Below are 18,791 nucleotides of genomic sequence, written 5' to 3'. Positions count from 1 at the left end.
GAAATCAGTGGCCCATGAGAAGAAAAGACAACCAGGGGTCATGGGAGCTATACTAAAGTATATGAAGGACTGTCAAGCGAAGAGGGAATGAGCATACTCTGCTTGACTGGGGAGGGGAGACGTAATGATGGATGGAAACTGCAAAGAGGTAAATTTAGCCTTGATGGAAGGAAAAACCTTCCTAACCATTAATGCAAAAATAAAACATGCAGGGTTAAGGGGTAGGTATGGGTTTCCTTCCAATCCAATCCAATGAGCATTCATTGTTAAACACCTGCTATGCATTGTTCTAGGCATTTGGGGATGCAGTAACAAAGAAAAAAAAAGTCTTTGCCTTCAAGGAGCACACATTTCACTGAGAAAAGTGTTGAGTTATTTTTTGGTCATATCTGACCCTTCGTGACCGCATTTGGGGTTTTCTTGGCAGAGATACTGGAGTGGTTTGCATTTCCTTCTCCAGTTCATTTTACAGATGAGCAAACTGAGGCAAACAGGGTAAAGTGACTTGCCCAGGGTCATACAACTAGTAAGTGTCTGAGGCCAGATTTGAACTCAGGAAGAGTCTTCATGACTCTATGCCCAATGCTCTCTCCAATGCACCACCTAGCTGCCCTACTGAGAAAAGTCAACATGTAAACATATATTTTTTCAACCTAACTTAAAGAATGGGTTCCAACTAGAGCCTGGATGACCACTTGTCCAGTATGTTGGAGATGGGGTTCTTATCCAAGAACAAGCTGGCTTAGACTTCGACCAAGGCCTCCTTTCAACTCTCAAGTTCTCTAACTTACTCATTAAGTGTCTGCTGTGTACCTCTGAGGGAGGCCTACTGCCCCCAATGAACAAACTGCGATTGAATCAAACAAGCAGGCATTTATTAAGCACCCACAGTATGCCAGGTATTGAGGATATGAATGCAAAAGTGAGGAAATCTTTTCCCTCAAGGAAATAAGGGATGTAGGGGAGGGGAAAGGTGGCCAAGGAAGGGAGCTGTTGTCTAGACTGTCTTAGAAATTATAAATAAGAGTCACAGGACAGTGTTTTCACATCCCTTTTCCAGTAGCAGTGGAAGTACTGATTTTATCATTGTTCCAAGAGCAGGTAGGGGTGGAAAGGTATACATATAGTGGCCGAGTGGATGACAAGATATCCATGATGGTATTCCAGTGTATAGCCACATGGGATGAGAGCCATGGTCAAAGAAAGTGGTTTGTATCAAGTAACAGAAAAATATCAAGAAGGGAACAAGCATTTATTAAGGAAATTATTATGTGCCAGGGACTATGCTAAGATCTTTACAGATATTATTTCCTTTGATACAACAACCCTGCTAGGTAGGTGCCATTATGATCCCCATTTTATAGTTCGTGAAACTGAGTGTCACCCAGGAAGCAAGTCTTTGAGGTCAGATCTGAACCCTGGTGTTTCTAATTCCAGGCCCAGTGTTCTGTCTACTGAGCTATCTAGTTGCCTCTTTTTGCTCACTACAATTTTTGTGAATTCATGGAAGGCTCTTGGTTTTCAGACCATTGTCCACCTGAAACACAAAAGGCCAGTGGTTTGCTCCCACTACCTTGTAGCCATTTTCCACAAAGGAAAAGAAAGAGAAATGATAATCTTCGGAAAGCCCTGGGAACAAACTAGATCCCGGGGGACAAATTCCCAGGAACATCTTTCATGTAGACTTATTACCAAAGTTTCTCTTCCATATAGCCCTAGAGGAAGGAGCACGGTAATGCTTTTGGTTGTTTTTCCCTGGAGTGCCACTTAGGAAGCCCCACCAGTGATTGGTGGCTTCGGATAAATCATTCCCCTCATTTATTTGTTGGGGAGGGGGGAAATGTCAACAACTGATGTATGCAAGAGCATTCTGAGGTGATGGATGAAGACATTAAGGTGCATTTAGTAGATGACATGCCAGGTGCCATTAGGGAAAAACTGTTTCATGTAGTAAATTAAGAAAACAAACCATCTTATAAGACTGGCTTGCAACCACCACTGGTCATACCAATCCCTACACTCCAGAAATGGAGTCAACTTGCACTGATACTATTATGCAGACTTAGTTTCCTTGTTATGTAGATTACCTACCTATACCAAAAAAACCTTACCTCCCTCCCCCCTCTCCCCTCCTACCTCCCCACTTGGCCTGTGCCAAACAAACTTGAAAAACTGATGGCGGAAAGGCCAATGCATAGACTCCTTCTGCTATTCCAAATTACTATGAAAAGCCTTATTGATAATGTAAATAACAACCCTAAAAAGCAGTCAAAGCTATGATGAGTTGTAATAAAGTCTTGGATCCAGAGAACTGATAAGGAAACATACCTTATTCTGCTCAGTAGAGAGGTGGGGACCAGAGATATGGGGTGCACATGTGGAATACAATACATATTATAAAACTCCTTGCTAGGTCAGTTGACTTTGATTAAATGCTTCTAATGTTGTTCTTATAAGGAGTAGAAATAGGGTGAAGGATGAAGGCAAAGTAAGTGTGATATAAAAACATAAGGCAACAAAAACACCAGCTATATAACCTTTCCAGTCCTCAGTTTTCTCATTTGTATAATGATGTGCTTCTTCTTCTTTTTTGGAGTCCATTAGGGTTAAGTGACTTGCCCAGGGTCTCACAGCTAGTAAGTGTCTGAGGTCAGATTTGAACTCAGGTCCTCCAAGGCCAGTGCTCCATCCCCTGTGCCACCTACTTAACCTAAGGAGGTTGTTCTTGGTGAACTCAAAGCTCTCTTCTAGTTCCTTATCTATAAGCCTAGTATCCTACTATCAGAAAACAAACAAACAAACAAACATCGTTTTTGTTGATATGGAGTTTTTTATTTGTTTATGTCTTGTCCAGCACCCATCATGGAGTAGGTACTGAATAAATGATTCCTTCTTGGTTAATTGTCTCTCCAAACAGATTGTAATCTCCATGAGAGCAGAAGTTATTTCTTTTACTTCTTTGCATTCCCCAGGGACCTAGAAAACATATTTTAAAAACAGTAGGTACTCAATAGATGTTTGATTTAATTTAATTCTCTATCATTTTCACATACCTAAGTGCCTTTGATCACTCACTGAGGAAGTTTCACCTATCTATTCCCAAGGAAGGAAGGGCCTCTCTTTTCCCAAGGTCATTTGATAAGGTTATTGGGTGAAACAAAGCAAGAGATCATATCCATTTTATCCACATCCCCCAGTCACTGACACTGCTACTAGGTAGCTTCTACGGGAAGGCCAAATGCATCTTGTGGTAGCTTTGGCTTCATAAACATCAAAACTGATGGATGAGGAGGTGGAGACAGCTACCCCAACTTGCCTACCCAGGCTTTTAGTAGGCTGCAACCATGCTTCCTAATGAAAATCCATTTCTCTCTCTCTCTCTCCCCCCATTATCCAGATATAGACACTCAGAGCCGCGAGAGTGAACCAGCCCTCTTACCTTGTGAGTTTTTCTTGGAAGGCGTCCCTAAATCAGCAAATGAAGAGGATGAGAAGCGGAAACAAACCCGGGAGAAACGTTGGGTCTGGTACCTCGACGAGACGCAAGTTTGAAGGACAGACTATTTTCCCAGGGCACACTGGCAGTTCTGTTTCTCCGATTTGACCCCGCGCATGAAATTAGCTTCCTTTAACAAGTGGTTCGCTGGGTTGTGACTAATGCTGAGATGGCTTTGCTTTAATTGTCATTTTAAAAACACTTTTATCACCCATAGGGCAGTGCAGAGTGGCCTCCTTCACATTTAACGTACAAAGAGAAGCTCCCCGAATGCCAGAGGGAAGCTAGGGGAGCTCCGATGCTGTATCGGAGCAGAGCCCGCAGGAGAGAGCGAGCCACTGAGCGCCGGGGTCGGAGTCGCCGTGGGAGAATGGGAAGCCGCTAACAAAGGAAATGCCAGGCTCCAAGGTCACTTGTTCTCCATACAAATACCTGCACTCTTGACCTTGAAAGTTGATCTTCAGGACTATCAGCTTACATCAGACACAGACAAACTAATCTCTTCCCCACAATGCCACCCAAAGCCCTTGACGAATTCAGCTGCGTGTTGCGTAGTCTGGTAAGAAGGTATCACAGGGAAAACTGTATCTCTACTATTTATGTTTATCTATCAACTATCTATCTGTCTGGGCAGCTAGAGGGTGCAGTGGATAGAGCACTGGGCTTGGAACCAGTAAGCTCAAATCTGACCTCAGACACTTACTAACTGTGTGACCCTAGGCAAGTCACTTAACCTTGCTTGACTCAGTTTCCTCATCTGGAAAATGGGCTGGAGAAGGAAATGGCAAACCATTCCAGTATCTCTGCCAAGAAAGCCTCAAATGGGGTCACAGAGAATTGGACATGACTGAAAATGACTGAAGAGTGAACATGATGTAGTGGAAAGAAAGTTGGCCTTGGAGCTTAGGAAGGCCTGATTTCAAGTCTCCCCTCCAACACACTCTGTCTGTGTGTCCCTGGCCAAGTCACAATTTCTGAGGATTCTGTGCAGCCCTCTTAGTTGTAGAGAAAGTGCTGACCTGCCTTGGTAGAGAGAGTCTGTTCAGCCAAGAATCCCTGTACCAATGAAAGCACAAGACCAGTCCTTTATCTCTATTGCTTCAATCCCAACAATGACCGACAATTTTATACACACACACATAACATAACATATAATACATACATATGTATATATACACACATGTAACTTTAAGGTTTGCAAAGTTTTTCATGAATATCATCTAATTTTATCCTTACAACAGCCCTGGGAGGGAGGTGCTATTATGGTCGCCATTTTGTAATTGAGAAAACTGAGACAGACTGAGATTAAATGGCCAATCACTTCCTCACCAAATGGCCTCCCTGAGCTTATGTGCCCTTAGCTAAACTGGATTTTACACATCTATTCAGTCTCCAGGGGTGTGGTCTAAGCCTCTCCAACTTGTGGAGCTGCTGGACCTTGCATTCCATTGCCATTCTTTTGAGAACCCAAAGTCACCTTCACACCAAAACATTAAAAAAAAAAAAAGGTTATTTCATGGAATTGTAGGAACATAGATCAGGATGATTTCAGAGTTGGAAGGGAGCTAAGGAGCCATCTGGTTCAACCCTTTCCTTTTAAAAATGAATAAACAGAGGCTCGATGACATTTAAGTGATTTGTCCAAGATCACACAGTTAGTAAGTAGCCAAGTCAGAATTTGAACTCAGTTCCTTAGACTCCAGATCTAGCACTCTTTCCACAATACTTTCAATTCACTTTGACTTTTGTATATGCTTATTTATGCACATGTTTATCCTAATGAGATGTAAGTTCTGTGAAGGCAGAAACAGTTTCAGCTACGTCTCCCCAGCAGCCAGAATAGTGCCTGGTATGTATTAGGCTATTAGTAAATGTTTGTTGATTGATAGAAAGGAGGGGGCAGGGTGCTGTGAAATCAAGACAACTTAGGGGAGGGCAGGTCCAAAAAGCCATAAGAAAGGGGCAGCTGCTGTTTGTTAAGACTGCTGGCATGTGTTGGTCAGTGTAGCTGCGTACACACTAAGCTTGGGGACAAAGCTAGCTTCTTATCTAGAACTGACAAATCCTTAATCCTCAGAGCTCCTCTTTTCCCTCCCTGAGATGGGTTCATAGTATTTATTTGCTTAAGCCAGGGAGCTGCTGAAAGGATTAAAGACCACCACGTTAGTGCTGACCACCGATGAAAAGAAGAGTGGACTGGGCATTAGATGGACATCACCAAAGGAAAAAGATTTCTAAAAGAAGGGGGAAATGAGTTCATATACAAATAAAGGGTGTCCTTGATTGAGATATATGGTGGGATAGAAATGGGAGAGACAGGGAACAGAATTCCAGGGAGAAGGATATTAGGACAAATCTCCAGAACCACAGAGTTCTCTAGACTAATTTAAACAACTGGAAATAATAAATCCCTTCATCCATAGAGACTAAACTTTGGACATCTTAAATAATGACATCCAAATGAGAAAACAGGAATCCCATATCTGTCTCGCACAGGAGCACTCTGGGCTCTTCATACTTCTACAGCAGAGAAATAGACTTCTTGAATTTCTCACAGATTGCAAATGCATACTCATTCTCCTAAAAAGAATGGCAATGATTTCATGAGGAGCCATGAGGCAGAGGAGTACCTGTGTAACCTCAAACTAACAGAATGATTTCACCTGGGGCCAAAGGATGGATGTGGGGGAGCAGTACCTCCCAAATTCTACAGGAACAGTTAGCCTGAGGAGAATGGGAAGCTCTCAGTAATGAAATGCTTATGATACAAGCAAAAACAATTCAACTAAAAAAAGAGGAAGGGCATTGTTTAAAGAGGCTGATGTAAGCTCACTGGGAACTCACTGACTAATTTAGTTTTTGATAGGTTATGTAGAGAGAGAAGATGAAAAGCAGGCTAAGTAACAGGATGAAAACAAGAGTATAAGTTCTATTAGAATGGTTAGTAGGAACAAAAAGTCTCAAACTGTTGGAGCTCAGAATAGAGTTTGGGATAATAATGGTCTTCCCAAGCCCCAACCCCACCCTGCAGCTATGATGGGGAATGGAGGAAGGTCAAAGAAAGGATGATAAGCACTGTTCAAGCCATAATGGTGTTATAATTTTGCAGAGGGAACATAATGTAGTGACTAGGGGGCTGGCCTCAGAGTCAGGAAGCCCTGGGTTCAAATTCTGCCTCTCACATATACTGGCTAGGTAATCCTGAGCAAGTCAATGAACCTCCCCGTGGTCCAGGCTACTCTTTCAAACTGAGAGAGGAAGAGAATACAAGAACCTTCAGTGGCAAAAGGAGTATTCTCACCAGGAGTTTTCTGGACCAATGAAATCACAAAACTGTTTCCCCTGTCACTCCAAAACCCAAACCAGATCATGGAGAGAAGGCTAAAGTGTTCACCACCTATTTATCGTGTTTGTTGTCTGATTAATTTTCAGATTAGCACACAAATGGTGAAAATCATGTTCAACTCTCTGGACCCCACTGGGGGATTTTCTTGGCAAAGATATTATAATAGTTTACCATTTCCTTCTCCAGCTTATTGTACAGATGAGGAAACTGAGGCAAACGGGGTTAAAGTGACTTGCCCAGAGTAGGTGTCAGGGGCCAGATGTGAACTCCAGAAGATGAGTCTTCCTGACTCCAGATTGGGCACGCTGTCCACCAGGCCACCCACCTGCCCTGCCTGGCCCATAGCAGGTGCTTAATAAATGTTTATTAACCTACTTCCATGACTGATTAAACTTTCTCATTTTATGGAAGAGGAAACAAATCCCCAGAAAGGTTGCAACTAGGTAAAGGTCACACAGGTAGAAAATAGTGCAGCCAGGATGTGAATCCAGCTTATTTGCTCCCAAGTTCCTGTTCTCTTCATTATGGCACGCCATTTCTCAATGATGTGGCAGTCTAAAAAAAAAAAAAGTTGGCAATCTCCCAGTTACTGCCCATTGACTTGGACTCAGTTTCCTGTCAATTTTTCAGAACATATTATTAAAGGGATAGCTTAGGAGCATTTAGAAAAGGAAGCAATGGGATTAGCTAGGTGGCGCAATGGATACAGCACCAGCCCTAAAGTCAGGAGGACCTGAGTTCAAATCTGGCCTCAGATCAAGCACTTGACATTTACTAGCTGTGTGACCCTGGGCAAGTCACTTAACCCCAACAGCCTTAAAAAAAAAAAGGAAGCAATGATGTTGAATTATCATATGTTTATCAAGAATAGATCACGACTAACCATTTCCTTTTAGGGGGTAAACGGACCAAGGGGATGCCAAAGGCAGACAACACTGAGATTTCAGCAAGGCATTTGACCCAGTCTCTCATGCTATCCTTGTGTGGGCAAGAAGGAGAGACTGGAGCTAGGTGACAGTGAAGTGGGCAGATGCAGAATGGCTGAATGACTACATCCACAGAGCAATGATTTACGGAGACTTGGAGAGAAGTCTCTAATGGAGTGTTCCAGGAATCTGTCTTTGGTACTGAGCTGTTCCACATTTTTACTGATGACTTGGAGGGAGGCACAGATGGCACATTTATCCAATTTACATATGGCAGCAAGCTGGGAGGCTCCAAAAATGCCAGGACCCAAAAAGATCTCAATAGACTAGAAAGATAACTTGAATCAAATAAGATGAAATCTAATTGGGATGAATGTCAAATTTCTATAATTGGGTCAATAAAATTAAACTGCCCAAAAATGAGATGGCGGAACTATTGATTGATATAATTCATGTTAATTATATCTAGCGATTTTAGAGGGCAAGTTCAATGCAATCCTTGTTATTCTGTTTTGTTTTGCTTTGAAACTGGCCCCATGATTTCTTTTATTGGTTTAGGGAGCTCCCAGCGAGGGAACCCCTTTTTGCAATGCAGCTTGGCGAATTCTCTACAAATTAGAGTTTGAGAGAGTCATCTAGAATTGAAAAGTTAAATGAGAAGCTAAACTATTTCTCCAGGCTCACACGTCCAGTTTGTGTCAAAGGCAGGATTTGAACCCAGGTCTTTCTGCGAACGACCACGCTGCCTGAAATATAGAGTCCAAAACAAGGTAGATATAATCCTACTGAACTCTGCCCTCACTATTTTGAGTATTGCATTCAAATACATGGATCACATTTTGGAAAGAAAAAATAACAGCATGTACATAGCATTTTAAGGTTTGCAAAGTACTTAAATATATTAGCTCATTTGATCTTCACAGCTACCCTGGGAGGTAGATGCTATCATTATCCTCATTTTTACGATGAGGGAAGTGAGAGCTGAGAAAAGTCAAGTGACAACTGTAGTAAAGTTCTGAGGCAGGATTCAAACTACAATCTTCCTGATTCCAAGTCCAAACTTTTATCCTAGAAGTTAGGTGGTACCATGGAGTACAACATTGTACCTGGAGACAGGAAGACCTGAGTTCAAATCCAACCTCAGATACTTACTATCTGTGTGACCTTAACTTCTATTTGCCTCAGTTTCCTCAACTGTCAAAAGAGGATAATAATAGCCCCTATCTTCTAGGGTTGCTGTGGGGATCAAATGATATAATATTTGAAAAGCATTTAGCACAGTGCCTAGCACATAGTAGGAACCACATAAATATTCACTTCCTTTCTTCTGTCCTCCCTATCCATTGTACTATCTAGCTGCATGTAGTCTGAACATTTTTCGAGAAGGGTGAGCAGTATCATATGTGAGGATCATTGGAAGGAGCTGAACTATTTAGTCAGAAGAAAAGACTTAAGGGTCCATGGTAATTGTCTTCAATGTATTTGTAAGGTTGAAAAGGAATCAGCTTGGCTTGGCTTGGTTTGTTCCCAGTGGAAAGAGAAAGTAGGAGTGGGTGGACATTACACACAGAACAATTTCATCTTGATGTATAGAAATACTTCCATGCATAAAACTGGAATGGTTTTCCTGGGGAGGTAGTTGGGTCCCCATCAGTGGAGATCTTCAAGTGGAGGCAGGATGAGCACTTATTGGAGATGGTGCAGAGGGGATAGTCATGCAGTTGGGTTCCATAACTAATCTTTGGCCTTCCTTTTACTGGTTGTGCTTGTGATTCTGTGACTTATTATATCATTTCAAGATACCTCAGTATTCTCAATCTCGGATGAATAACGATAGTAATAACAATGATGATTGTGATGATGATGATGATGATGGTGGTGGTGGTGATGACGATAACAACGATGTGGATGATGGTGATGATAATAATAATGATGATGATGGCACCTTGCTTTTATATAGCACTTACTATGTGTCAGGCACTATGCTAAGTGCTTTACAAATATTATTTCATTTAATCCTCACAATAACCTTGGGATGTAGGTGCTATTATTAGCTTCATTTTACAAGTGAGGAATATGATTCAAACAGAGGCTAAATAACTTGCCTGGGTCACACGGGAAGTAAGTGTCTGAAGGCAAATTAAAACTCAGGTCTTCCTGACTCCAGTCCTGGTCCTCTATCCACTGAGCTAACTAGTGGCATCAATGGGTATATCCATTCCAATAATAAATGAAAATAATAAACTGTTAACATTTATACAGCAGCTATATTACAAAAACTTTTTCCTGACAGCAACTTTAGGAGCTGGTAATGAATATATTATTATCATCTCCATTTGGCAGATGAAGATATTGAGACCCAGAAAAATGAAGTCTATGGTACAATGGAGAGACTGTAAGATTTTGAGTCAGAAGACCTGGGATCAAACTGTAGCTCTGCCATTACCCATGTGACTTTGGGTAAGTAATTTTACTCCTCTGGGCCTCAGTTTCCTTATCTGTAAAATGAAAGAGTTGACCTGTGTGGTTCCTCCCAGCATCAGGGCCGGTAAGCAATGGAGTAAAGAACCAAATCCAAGTCCAGAGGTGATACCAAGCCACCATGCCACCTCTCATTGATCTGGTCTATCTCCTTCCCTTTTCTTGTTTGCGGCATTCCTATACACAATTTTAGATCTTGTTCATCAAACTTTTTTCCACCACACACGCATACACACATACACATATATACACATACACACACACAATGACATGGAAAAACTGCTCAGTATGGCACATTGCACAGAATAGGAACTTAATAAATAATAGCCGAATGACTGAAAGTATATTTATTATGTAAGTCAGATTGCCTTCTAAGAGGCAACATCCCGTCATGGATTGAGTCCTGGCATTGGAGACAGAAAGACCTGGACCAGAATCCCACCTGAAATTTCCTATATATGTGACCATGGACAAATTACCTAGCCTCTCACATCCTTAGTACACTCATCTGTAAAATGAGGACCATGATGATAACAATACTTATAACACTTACTCTCGCAGGATTGCTCGGATAATACAATGCACGTAAAGTGCTTTGGGAACGGCAAAAGCAACACGAATGTCAGCTATCACTATTTTTTGATCCAAATTTGTCTTGCATATGTTCATTTCTTTCCCACACAATGGAAAGCAATTTTATTACATGCCTAACTTAACTTAACTGTATCAATCCTAGCATCTCCAGAGCTCCACATAGGGACACTGCCAGAGCCCCATACACATATGCCATTACACAACATTCCTTCCCGTTTCTAGAAAAGATGTTTATTTTTAGATCTATATATAGATCCTAAGTTAAGCTGCCATGTTAAATCCAATGCCTTATTTCCTTCCCAGTCTCTATTCCACATCCTGCATATATATGTGTATGTGTATATATATATGTATACATATATATACACACACACACATATACACATACATAATATACACATATATGTATATATGTATATATGATATATGCATATATGTATATAATAGCATGAGACTGAATTTATATATATGAATACAATATATAAATTTAGTATGTATACATTCACACATATTTATACTTACATAATAGTATGAGACTGATTTTATATATAATATATACACACATAAATTTAGTACATATACATACACATATATATTTATACTTATATAAAATAGCATGAGACTGAATTTATAAATGTATAGAATATAAAACATAAATATACATTATATATAAACTCAGTGTATATATATATATAGATAAGAATTCAGTCTCATGCAAGTTCTTATAATTCTTTTTAAATAAAATTATATAGGTATGTATTAAATTAAATTTAAATTATTTTACTGACAGATGGTATCTCTGATTTTAACAACACTTTAGTGGGTGAGCACTATAAAGGACAGGGGCTAATTAACCTACTTTTGAGGCAAATTATGGGGAAAGGGTATTTTATGACCAACTTCCCCTCCCCTCTTTGCCCTGGATTGGCGCCTCCCTCCAGCAGGATTTCCATACACACATAGGCTATGATATGCTGGATACACTGAGTCTTCAGTGAACATCAGGTTTGTTCCCATTGAATTCTAATCTCCATAGATGAAATCTTTCCTTCCTGAAATCTGTGGCAAGATAGATGGCAAAATGATGGAAAAAGTCCACTGAGTGCTTTATCGACCTGCTTGTCAGCCCACGAATGGTGGGTAATAAAAATTTATGGAAAATTAGAAAAAAAATGTCACTTATTCTAGTTCTCCTGAAAGGGAAAACTGGTGCTGCATAGAGATTCTGCATTCTCCCCAAACCCCCAAAGCCCTAAAATCCCCACCAAAATCCTCAAACAGCAACTATTTAAAAATCTTGCAATTTTATTTGCATATAAAGGCCGCTAGATATAGAATATCACAATAAATTTAAAGAAACAGCTGCTTTCCTAAATTCCATTAACAAGATAATCATAAAATGGACTAAAGCCTGATAGCATTTACAGTGAAAAGAACAGAAATACCTATCTGCGACAATATTTTGTGCTAGCAAGATTGCATTTACACACAGTGCAAAATAAGAGGGGAAAAGAGAAAAAATAAAGAGACAATTCAAGGATATTTAAATATAAAGGACAACTAAGCCTTATTTTAGATCGGCTCCATTGCATCCATTTGATTCTATACATGTCAGAAACTGCACCTAGATTTAACGCAAGCTCATCGAGGCCTTGAGCACTGCTGGGAAAATGTGTTACATCTTTTGTAGTTTAGAGGTGCCGAGCAACATAACTCTGTAGCTGTTATGCTGGCAATATTAAATTCCTAGCTTAGTTATAAATGCACAAAAAATACTTATATATATATAAATTCATATTTAAAAGAAGTCTGCACTTACATGTTTTTTCTTTTTTTTTTTCTTTTTGCTGCATGAAACAAATGTTCTGTATGGATTTCATCCCCATATTCTTAAAGCTAAAATAATTTAAAAATGAACCAAAATAATAAGAAAGCATATCATCACAAATACCAATGCTGCTAACTAAACCACCCTTTGAAAGAGGCCAGAAACATCAGATCTGAGGCTCGTTCCATCCCCTTGATGTAACTCGTGTTACTGTGGGGAGGAAAGCATGTGCCTTGAGGTGCATGCAGAGATGACCCTTCAAAGTCAACTTCTATCCAGAAGTCTACTATACATCGGGGCCACACTTACAAACAAAGGACATCACAGAATAAAAATCAAACAGTACTCAACAGTTGTGCAAATCTGGATGATTTTATAAAAAAAAACAAAAAAACAAAAACAACACTGCCTCTGTCTTTTTTTTTTCTTCCAGCTTATATCATATAAAATAACATTTCTCATTTCTTAAAAGAAAGCTTGGCTGTCCTTTGGAGAACACTAATGATTTACAATGGCATGGTCATTGAGAAAACAGGAGTCCTTTTACAAATCCACAATGCTTTATCAATTTAAAACGGATGCCGCATTTCAAAAAATAAAAAATAAAAAAAAGAAAGAAATAGAAAAGAAAGGGAAAAAAAAGCACAACCTCTAGCGTCGTTTTTGTACCAGCAATTTTACAAAAAACTCACAGAATTTGGAAAGAAACATGTAAGAGAATGTAAGTTTAGAATTAGAAAAATGGCAGTTTATCAACCTTCTTTCCTTTGCTCCAATTGGGGCATTTAGAGTGCTTCATGATCCTTGAGGGTTTGGAAGGTCAAATATAATGGGGGGGTTGGTTGGCTGAAAGCTGACTGTACACGTTGAGGCGTTGATGTACGTTGTGTAACCATCTGTCATGATGCCGTAACCTGTGGGGAAAGTGGTTCATGCTGACTGTTACAGGCACAAATGGTGGTAACCTCAATGTAACTTCTGTAGGCTACTCAAGTCAAAGACCTCTTTACTGGTGGATAGTGGGCTGAAATTCAGGTGAGCTGCTCCAGATGTGAGCAGCTTCCAAAAGCTGCCACCTACTTCTTCTCTTTAAAAAAGAAATGTGTGTTGTATATAGTTCAAATAAAAAGGATTCTTTTTTGTTTGTTTGTTTGTTTCTGACTTAACGTAGAAGTTAGGACATAGGTTCCTTTTACCTCTTAGCATGGGAATGGATGTAAATCTCTTTGTTCCTTGTTTTAAATAATAAAATCTTAAGATTTAAAACCTGAAGGGACCCTAGAAGTCTTCTAGTTCAACTCTATTTTACAGATCAGGAAACTGAGGCCCAAAGAGAGTAGGTGACTTAAAGTCACCTAGCTAGTAAGTGGCAGGGTCAGGATTTGAACCCAGATACTCTAATCCCAAATCTGGTGCTCCTTTTGCTGCCTCAAGGTCTTCTACTTTGTGCAACAGCATTAACGAACAAAAGACCAAGAGATATCTCCGTGTGTTTTTATTTTGGCTGCCTGTAATGTGAGGCAAATAAAAGCACTTCCCGTGTACTATTTAAGTAATTGCTGTGACCTATAGAAAGAGGCTAATGAAATCACTCTCAGTGTGTGTGTGTGTGTGAGTGTGAGTGTATGTGTGTGCACACACGCGTGTGTGCACATGTGTGTATCCTTTAAGAGCTAGGTGAGTTGTGTCTGTGTGTGTGTCTGTGGGGGGAGTTTGGGGGAACCTTTAAGAACTAGGTGAGGAGTGTGTGAATGTGTGTGTGTGTGTGTGTGTGTGTGTGCTCACCTGAATGTGGCTAATGCACTATACCTGCAAGATCACATCACTGCTCCCCTTTCCCTTTCCTATGAGGTGTTTGCTCTTCTGCTGCTATGATTCAATTAGTCTTTTTAATAAAATTAATAAAATAAGATATTGGAATATGTCATTATGAGTTGGGGATTTAGGGACATTGGGAAATGGTTTGGTGAAAATCTACTTGAGGAAGATAGTAGGGTTTGGGGAAACCTTTAAGAGCTAGGTGAGCAGTGTGTGTGTGCGTGTGTGTGTTTTCCTAATGAAAAGTCTCAAAGTATATGAACCTACTGAACCTTCCGAGGGCTTAATGAGGGTCAATGGAAAAACCCCCAGGGGGAGTAGAGAAAGCATTTACATGGGCAGTGTTTAGTTCTGAGGTCATAAAGTCTCGTTATCGCTCTCCATCAAGATGTTTGGTATTTGCCCTCTTCCTGCCCTCTTCAGCTGTCTTAAAGGAATAAAAAAAAAAAGACAAGTTTATCTGAATATGATCTCCTCCCCTTTAAGCAAATTACTGTATGGGGATGTTAGTGGAACTCCCCCTCTTCTCTGCCTGAGTGAACTGAAGGTAATTTTTAAAAAAATTAAGAAGGGGGAAAAAAAAGGTATAGTATGTGGTTTTTTAAACTTGCTCTCAAAATCATAGCCATTTCCCCCAGAAACCTTGCTTAGAAATGAGTTAGAAAACGTGGCTATGCAATTCTTTCCAGTCTCCCTTGTTAATCACGTCTAAAAGCCTTCTCCTCCTTCTCTGAGAGAGCAGCCTCAAAGACAGGGCAGGATGGAGGCCTTGCTCTCTCTGAGGGCCGCGGCCCCGCTTTCTACCTGCTCAGCTGGCGTCTGCTCTCAGAGCAATCTGAATCTTCTCTTGGCTCTGTGGGGGGATTTTCAATATGCTCTTTATTACCACCTAACCAGGAAGCCTCTGGGTTTGTGAGCTTGGCAGAGCAAACTTTGTGCCTTTTTTTTTATCCTTGCTTTTCTGGCACGTGACCGTGAACATCCCTGCTCTACTGTGAGCATACAAAGAACTCCAGAGCTATGGCCAGGGAAAGCATGGAGATGGGATCTAACCAGCCTACTCCCCTGCCCAGCCCCATCAGTGCAGTATCTGGTAATGCAGGTGAAACCCTCATCTCCCTCTGAATGTGGGTCTCCGCAGTGGGAAGAAGCCAAGGCAAAGAAACTTCAAGGCATTTTTTAAAAAGATTAGACTGTGATCACCTTGTGAATAGAACTCCCTGCTCCCCTTTCAAAAGGTGTCTGGCCCGTGGTAGTTTAATCAATGTTAGTTGACTGAAAACCTGGAAGTTTTGCTAAATTAAGGAAACATAAGCTTCTGGACCAAAACAAATTACAGAAGAGAATTAGTCAGATATTTTTAAAAAAAAAAGTAATGTTTTCATTTATTTCACCCTCTGTGGAGTAAAAACTGGATAGGCAAGTAAGAGGAGGTAAGTTATTTTAAACTTACTGATAATTTTATTTGTTTTATTTATCTACCATCCCTTTCCCTCTCTCTTCTCTTGCCCAGTCTCTACTTTTTTAATATAGGAGGCAAAGTAATACAATGCAAACACTTGTAGCTTTGGGGTCAAAGGACCTGGGTTCATATCCTATATATGCATAACTCTGGGCCCTCAGTTTCCTCATCTAAAAAATGAGGGGTCTGGATTAGATAACTCCTGAGGTCCCTGTGAGCTCTGGATGTACTATGCTTCATATACGGAGCCCTGATCACTTGTGGACTTTTCCACAGATGGAAGAGCATCAGTTAGGACTATCCATGATCAATGTGCCAACAGTGTGCTGGGTTATAAATGTTTTTACCCTCGATGTAAGCAAAGCAGGATTTAAAAAAAAAGGGTACAGTTGTCAGAGTGTTGGATTCATAGCCAGAGAATCCAGGCTCAGATCTCGGTTCTGTCACTTGCTACCAAGTGTATAAAACCATGAAGATGTCAATCTTTCTGGGTCTCAGTGTCATCACCTGTAAAATAAGGGTGCTAGACCAGGAAACCACTGAGGTCTCTTCCAGCTCTGAACCTCTGACTTCCGAGAAAGTTACCTGTGAGGCATTCGGGTCTTGTGAATTTTCCTACAGCTAACCTTGAAAGGCAGGGGAAAAGTCAACTGATCTGGTTCCCATTTGTGCAAGGAATTGACTACTCTTCTTAGCCTGACTTGGAGCTAATAGTCCTTGACATTTTGGGGAAGCTCTAAATGGGTCTCTCAGCATCTATCTGAAAAAAGGCCTGTCTATGTAGCACATGGATCATAGCACAGCCAAAGGCACCCTGATCAGACCAAATCTATTTCTAGAGTCAAGCTTTCCACATGGGCGTCAATTTCCCTTCTCCCATTTCATACCTTCATGAATTCCACCAAAGACATGGAGTTTGGGCCGTACTCGTCTCTGCACTGTATTTAACAGTTCAACGCAGCCAACTCGCTGAAGCTCCTTGGGGACCCAGTCTCGAAAACCTGAGGGCAAAATGAAATCAATACTCTTAATTTTCTCTCTTCAGGTAAGGTTTCATTTAGACTTTCAGGAAGCCATAACTCACTGAAGGTTTATTACATTATCTGTAATCCTAACCTCTCCATTAAAGCTTACAATGCCTTTTAAGAAACTTTTCACTCATCACTTTGTCTTCTTTAGATAGTTTCAGGTTTTTTTTTTCTCCTCTTAATTAACATTTTTCCCCCGTACAGAATTTGATTTACTAGGTTTCAAATCCTCTGTGAGCTGAAACTTCGTGACATTTATTCCTGGCAGTGTTATGTGGTCTCCCACCCCCTTTTCTCTTTCTTCTGTGTCAGGGTCTATGTTTGTGTTTCTACTCTTTTTCAATTCTGTACCTTTCTCCTTATTACTTCCCTTAATGCCCCATCTACCCAAAGAGCAAGTTTACTTCTGAGATGCTCAGATTAAGGAGGGCTGGTAAGGACCACATTATACACTGGCCTCCATGCACCTGGGTCTCTCTAGACAATTCAACTCTTGGCTCTTAGTCATTTCCAGTGACCACAGCCTGGGAAAGCTAGGTTACCTCCCCAGGCTGATCACCAGTGATAGGTAACAACATGACCCATAACGGTATCCAGCAAGCTGAGGCTAATTGACTACTTTTAAAGTAAAAGCCACTTAGTTCCACACTTAATGCAGAAAATCCATAAAAAACCGACATCAATTATCACAAAAGTTGGCTGTTAGGATGGTTACAGTTTGAAATGGGATCTGTAGGAATCAGATCAGGGTGGGGGCTGGGTGTACAGGAGGAGGCTGGGAAGAGCGGTGGGTTTAGGAAGCTTTAGCACAAATCTGTCCAAAACTACCTGTCAAAAAACAAAACAAAGCAACACAGGGGCCTAAATCAAGGTAGTTTTGGACAGGTGCTGGCAAGCAAGTTGGCCATTTAATTCAGTGAAACTGAAGAAAAGAACATTGAGCCCCACTATGTGCAAAACTGGTTAAAGGCAGACCATAAATAATGGTATGTGGGATACAGAGAGGCAAAGGGGAGATATATCCCAAGAAGAGTATCTGGTAAGCACGGAAAGCTGCATATTCTGCACTGACCCAAAGGAGAGTGTAGAAGCTCTTTGAAATAGGGAAAGGTACCCACCACCAAAAATTATAGGCATATTCCTTCATTGCTTGGGTTGCTCAGTTTTTTAAGGGGGAAAAAATCACTTTTCATAGAAAATGGCCAAAGGAACGGAAGTCTCTTTTATCACTGGGTGTGCAGATGGGTGGGATGGATTTGGCCGTTTCCACTTCCCTAGCCAGAAGTGGAGAATTTAAAGATGCTTTGCAAAAGGTTATTATTTCCAGTATCCCTCAATGGGTGCAATTAGTAACATGTGCAAAATGTGCCTACAAAGTCATTCTGAAACACCCACTGCATGCTTTATTTTAAGCCCTCCCTTCCCTTTTCTTTGGAAGCTTTATAATACCAAGCTATGCCCTCCGGCTTCCCTGGTAGCACTTGGCTGATCTTAACCTCCAGTCCCAAATCTCCTTGCAGCCTCCTACTAAGGGAGGGTCAGGAAAGGCTATTAGGGAGTTCTCCTGCTGGCTCAGTGTAATGGAGAGAGGGACAGTCTCTGGAAAGCACAGTGGGGCAGTGGTGGTGGGGGGATTTCTGGGGAGGGTAAACCCGATGGGGGAAGGGCTTTTGCAAAGTTTTTCTTGGAGGCCTGGAATTTAAACATCTGTCACCACAATTTGCTTTCATTCCAGGCTGAAGGATTTGTCCAAGTTTGCAGTGAAACTGTTATGGTCCCTAAGTAACCCCAAACACATGTTTGAATGCAAGT

The 18,791-nt window shown here is 40.8% G+C and overlaps 1 protein-coding gene across 1 annotated transcript in view; it reads right to left on the bottom strand.

The window, feature by feature from the left end:
* Nucleotides 1-13,085: 13,085 nt before the first annotated feature.
* Nucleotides 13,086-18,791, bottom strand: part of MPPED2 (metallophosphoesterase domain containing 2) — a 212,137-nt gene continuing 206,431 nt past the window's right edge. The window contains exons 6-7 of the mRNA XM_027837838.1: nucleotides 16,839-16,952; nucleotides 13,086-13,585 (exon numbers count right to left, since the gene is read on the bottom strand). Coding sequence (XP_027693639.1) covers nucleotides 13,467-13,585; nucleotides 16,839-16,952 — 233 coding nt within the window. The 3' untranslated portion in view covers nucleotides 13,086-13,466. The remainder of the gene's footprint in view (nucleotides 13,586-16,838; nucleotides 16,953-18,791) is intronic.

This window comes from Vombatus ursinus, unplaced genomic scaffold (genome assembly GCF_900497805.2).
Source record: "Vombatus ursinus unplaced genomic scaffold, bare-nosed wombat genome assembly UNPS02014822.1, whole genome shotgun sequence".
NCBI classification, from domain to species: Eukaryota; Metazoa; Chordata; class Mammalia; order Diprotodontia; family Vombatidae; genus Vombatus; species Vombatus ursinus.
Note: the sequence above shows the minus strand (reverse complement) of the source record. Positions and strands in the feature narration are given on the sequence as shown.